Genomic DNA, 4,462 nt, shown 5'->3' with positions numbered 1-4,462 from the left:
TGCTGAGTCATTTACATTATACTGTAATTTCTTCTATTAGTGACATTAATTAAAGATTATTGTATAAAATTATAAACATTTTAATGTTTGGCTTATTACATTTATTACACAAATTGTTTGAATTTACGGAAATGTGTCACTGAGAAAAAAAATTAACATGTTCAATGCGCATGACGTAGTTCCGCACTATTGCATACTTCTTAGCAATGTGCATGGATCTACGTCTACGAAAAAAAATTAAGTGTCTTTGGTATAATATAGTGATAAAGACATATACATGTCTATATGTATAATTATAGACATTAAAAGGTCTATATACATAATGCTGATCAATAATACAATATATACTTTCAAAAATCTTGTTTTATAAGTACAGTTTCTGAAGAAACCAAAAGAATTTAAGAGCAATTAACAAATCAATAATTTTGGTACTTACATAAAAAATAATTCCTCAAAGAAATTTCAACTTGCATTGAATTTTTGAACAAAACTTGTAGTCAATTATTTGAAATATTTAGAATTCCTTTATCAATGTTTTTATGTAATAATTATTAGATTTATTCTAATGTGATTTCTCTTTCCACTATTCCACTTCTAATCAACCTTTACAACAGTAGCTTTTTACAGCTTACAATAGCTGTATTGCAAATAATAAAAATTATAAATATTTATTTAATAAAATGTTATATTTATTTAATAAAATATTATTAAACATATGATATTTTTTGTGAAAAATTACGTTACAAAATTCTCTCTCAAAATTCACGTGTTCCATTATTACACAACAAAATAGACTGTTTTAATAGTTCTATAAGTTACATATTCATATATGAGAGGTATCTAAAATTATTATAATCAAATTAGATTAAACATGGATATATATCATAATGTATCATAAAAAAAATTAACTAAAATTCTCTTTTGAGTAATGTATTTTGTTCGTCACTACTATTTTTTTACTTAAGCTAATTAGAGTAATTACATATTAATGTAAGTATTGACAGCTTGACAAGTTAATTTGCATATCACCACGATACCTAGAAGTTGGAAGCGAATATCTTATATAAACGCAAATTTTACTTTAAAAATAGGAGTATTATTCTAGAAGTCGCAAGAATAAGTAATACGCCAAGTTAGAACAATGACAAAAATTGGCATCATAAGTTGCATCATCGTAGCTGTTTGCGTAAGTTTCTTGATTTTTTATCTAAAACAGTTGTTTGAATTATAAAAATTTAATATTTATCAAAATTTTTAAAAAGTTTTATTTAAGGAGATTGATTGCTCAAATCAATATGATAAGAATTAATTCTTGTGTGATCCTAAAGTCGCACGTTTTTAGCCTATTTTGGTGGCCCTCAAAATTTGAATTAAATTGTATGCCAAATGATGCTATATTATGAGACATTAATCTCAAAAAAATTTAAAGTTGAGCATAGGACTAGTTTTGGAGATAGAGGAGGGTTAAAATCGCCAAGTTCCCAATATTGTCCAAGTACAATAGACACAAAAAGGAAGTTAAAACTTCTTTGATAATAGTGGTATTTTGAATAAAATTAGTCCGAATAATTCTCTGACCACTGTGTGTGTATTAAAAATTTACCTCTTCTACCCCTGTTGCTTACTTTTTTAAATTGGTAAAACTACCCTCAAAAGAAGTTTTTGCTGAATTTCTGAAAAACGGATAGAGATACAAAAAAATGTTTTGAATGGAAGTTGTTTGTCTAGGAGTTCTGCACAAAACAGGTATGTTTCATTTTTTTGTACGACTCACTCTTTGGCCGAAAACTGTGCCAAAAAAAAAAAGAATTTTTGAAAATAAAAGGAATCTTCTTAAGGAACTATCATTACAAAAATAAGTGTCGATATTTTAAAATATACAATAATTGTAAAAAGATTTTAATTATCTTAAGTATTGCAAAGTGTGATATTTACGTCGCATATGATATTTAAAGCATCTTATATCAAAATATTTAAGATAACGCAATACTTAAAATAACTAAAATCCTTCTACAATTATATCTTAAAATATTAACACTTATTTTTGTGATGCTAGTTCCTTAAGAGAAAATTTCCTTTATTTTCAAAAATTATCTTTCTTTAGGTACAGTTTCCGGTCAAAGAGTAAGTCCTACAAAAAAAATGAAAGAAACCTTCTTTGTGCAGAATTCCTAGACAAACAACTTCTATTGTAAACATTTTTTTCGTATCTCTATCCGTTTTCCACAAATTCAGCAAAAACTAATTTTGAGGGTAGTTTTACCCCTTTAAAAAGTTAAGCAACAGAGATGGTACAGGTAGATTTTTAGTACAGTGGTCCAGAGAACCATTCGGACTAATTCTATTCAAAATACCACTATTATCAAAAAAGTTTTAACTTCCTTTATGTTTATTGTACTTGGACAATATTGGGAACTTGGACACTTTGACCCTCCCGTATCTCCAAAACTAGCCCTATGCTCAACTTTAAATTTTTTTTAGATTAATGTCCCATCATATAGCACTCTTTCGCCACCTGCTCCGCAATGTGTGACGACAACCAACCTCCTTAATATTTATTTTATAACTTATAAATTATGATATTCTCTCTCCCCCCTCTCTCTCTCTCTCTCCCCCCCTCCCTCCCTCCCTCCCCCTCTCTCTGCACTATTTGAAATAATTATATATATATGTCTATATGCCACATATTGATATATTAATCAAATTATTTATTTAATTCTAGGTTTTTCAAACAGCAGGAGCTGGAATTTTTAATACATCGGAGCTAGATTCCATATTGGGTGGTGTGAAAAGCGGAGTTACAGATTCGCTTGGAAATGTAAAAAAGATGGAACAAGAGGTCGAAAATCGTGGAAAGGAATTAATTTCTGACGTAAGATTTAATTTAAATTTGGCTATCAAAATGTAAAACATAAATATAAAGTCGTATAAATAAGTTATATATATTTCTATATTATTCCATATTCAGAAATAAACAGTTTTAACTTTAATTTACATTGCAGAGCAAAAATATTACATTTTATATATCATTTTTTATATTTTCATATATTTTATTAAATTATATTTGTAAAAGTTTTTATATATCAACCCATTTTTTTTATTCAACAATACATCCAATTATATTTTTAAACCACTATATTTATATTTAATACACACGTTGATTTCAAATAGTTGATCTATACCATTAAAAATAAAAGCAAAAATAAATAGAAAAATTCAATTGTATATCAATATTGATAAACATAGATATTACAGATAAGTAGCATTCATAAAATTACAGTAAAAATGCAAAGAATAATTAGATGTCTACTTTCATAATCCTATAATATCATATGATTTATAACATTATAATAAAAAAAACAGGAAAATATTATATCTCCTTCACAAGAAGTAGGTGTTAAATATCTATTTATTCAATTACTGGTATTTCGAATAAAATTCTATACTTTAGTTTACTTATTTTAGAATGCAATACCATTGAGCCTCATAGTATCTTTAAAAAAATTGATTTTTATAAAAAAAATTTTAATGACAATGCTTCAAAGTTACATGCTGCTAATTTTTAAAAATTTATATTGACAGATACAAAATAAAATTGAATCATCCAAATCTCCACTTCAGAATTCTACAAGATGCAAGAAATTATACAGCGATGCACAACAAATAAGCAATAATTTAATAGCGGTTTTCAAAACCTGCATGTCAAATGGAACACAAGCTTACAGTGCAGACATTCAAAAATTGTCCGATGTAGTAAATAATCTGACAGGCCTACTAAGAAAAGGTTATCAAGATATTGTAAGCTGTTACCAAAAACTCGTAACTCCTTGGGAAATAACTCAAATAGGTCAATGCTTCAGTACAGTAAGTATATGTCAATTAATTCTTATCTGTCTTAATTCTTAAATAAGCACTCTTATTATAACAAATTTGTAAATATTTCTTATAACATATAAAACAACACCAATAATATTAAATATACTCTTGCATTCTAACTTTTATACCAACTTTGATTAAATTACAATTTTTTAAAAGACTGTTTAAAAAAAACCTAATATACTTTTTCAGATAACGCAAGACCATTTTAAAATACTACTCAAAATGTGGAAAGCTGTGCTTGATGCAAATAAACTTGTTAAAATTTTCCCAAGTATAGGAACATGCTTTGTGTCAGCAGCTCTGCAAACAATTTCTTCAAATGCTGATAAACTCATCAAAGACGTGCAACAATGCTATACATAAATGTTCTTCAACCATTTAAATCGTAAATCATTTATTGATTAATGTACTTCTATTTTTAACTATGTATGTATATAATATTACAATATATACATATACATATATATATATACATATATGTATGTAGATATTGTAATATAATAAATACATGAATTACACACATTACCACTGCGAGTGTATTGTATGATACAAGATTCTTTTCTCACACTGCACATATATTTTC

General features: G+C 26.6%; 1 protein-coding gene across 1 annotated transcript; it reads left to right on the top strand.

The window, feature by feature from the left end:
- The first annotated feature begins 1,079 nt into the window (after window positions 1-1,079).
- On the top strand, window positions 1,080-4,307 carry LOC112462353. The gene is made up of 4 exons (XM_025028080.1): window positions 1,080-1,186; window positions 2,723-2,872; window positions 3,583-3,864; window positions 4,069-4,307. Exons 1-4 carry the CDS (start codon window positions 1,142-1,144, stop codon window positions 4,240-4,242), a joined length of 651 nt encoding a protein of 216 aa, XP_024883848.1. The 5' UTR covers window positions 1,080-1,141; the 3' UTR covers window positions 4,243-4,307.
- Window positions 4,308-4,462: the final 155 nt, after the last annotated feature.

The sequence above is a fragment of the Temnothorax curvispinosus genome, unplaced genomic scaffold (assembly GCF_003070985.1).
Source record: "Temnothorax curvispinosus isolate PA1 unplaced genomic scaffold, ASM307098v1 QBEX01012294.1, whole genome shotgun sequence".
NCBI classification, from domain to species: domain Eukaryota; kingdom Metazoa; phylum Arthropoda; class Insecta; order Hymenoptera; family Formicidae; genus Temnothorax; species Temnothorax curvispinosus.
Note: the sequence above shows the minus strand (reverse complement) of the source record. Positions and strands in the feature narration are given on the sequence as shown.

What these genes read in the sequence shown, in the direction of transcription:
- LOC112462353 (XM_025028080.1), top strand. Translation starts at nt 1,142, where the DNA reads ATGACAAAAATTGGCATCATAAGTTGCATCATCGTAGCTGTTTGC. An exon ending in GAAAGGAATTAATTTCTGAC is followed by an intron (nt 2,873 to 3,582) that starts GTAAGATTTAAT and finishes TTATATTGACAG; the next exon opens with ATACAAAATAAAATTGAATC. An exon ending in TAGGTCAATGCTTCAGTACA is followed by an intron (nt 3,865 to 4,068) that starts GTAAGTATATGT and finishes ATACTTTTTCAG; the next exon opens with ATAACGCAAGACCATTTTAA.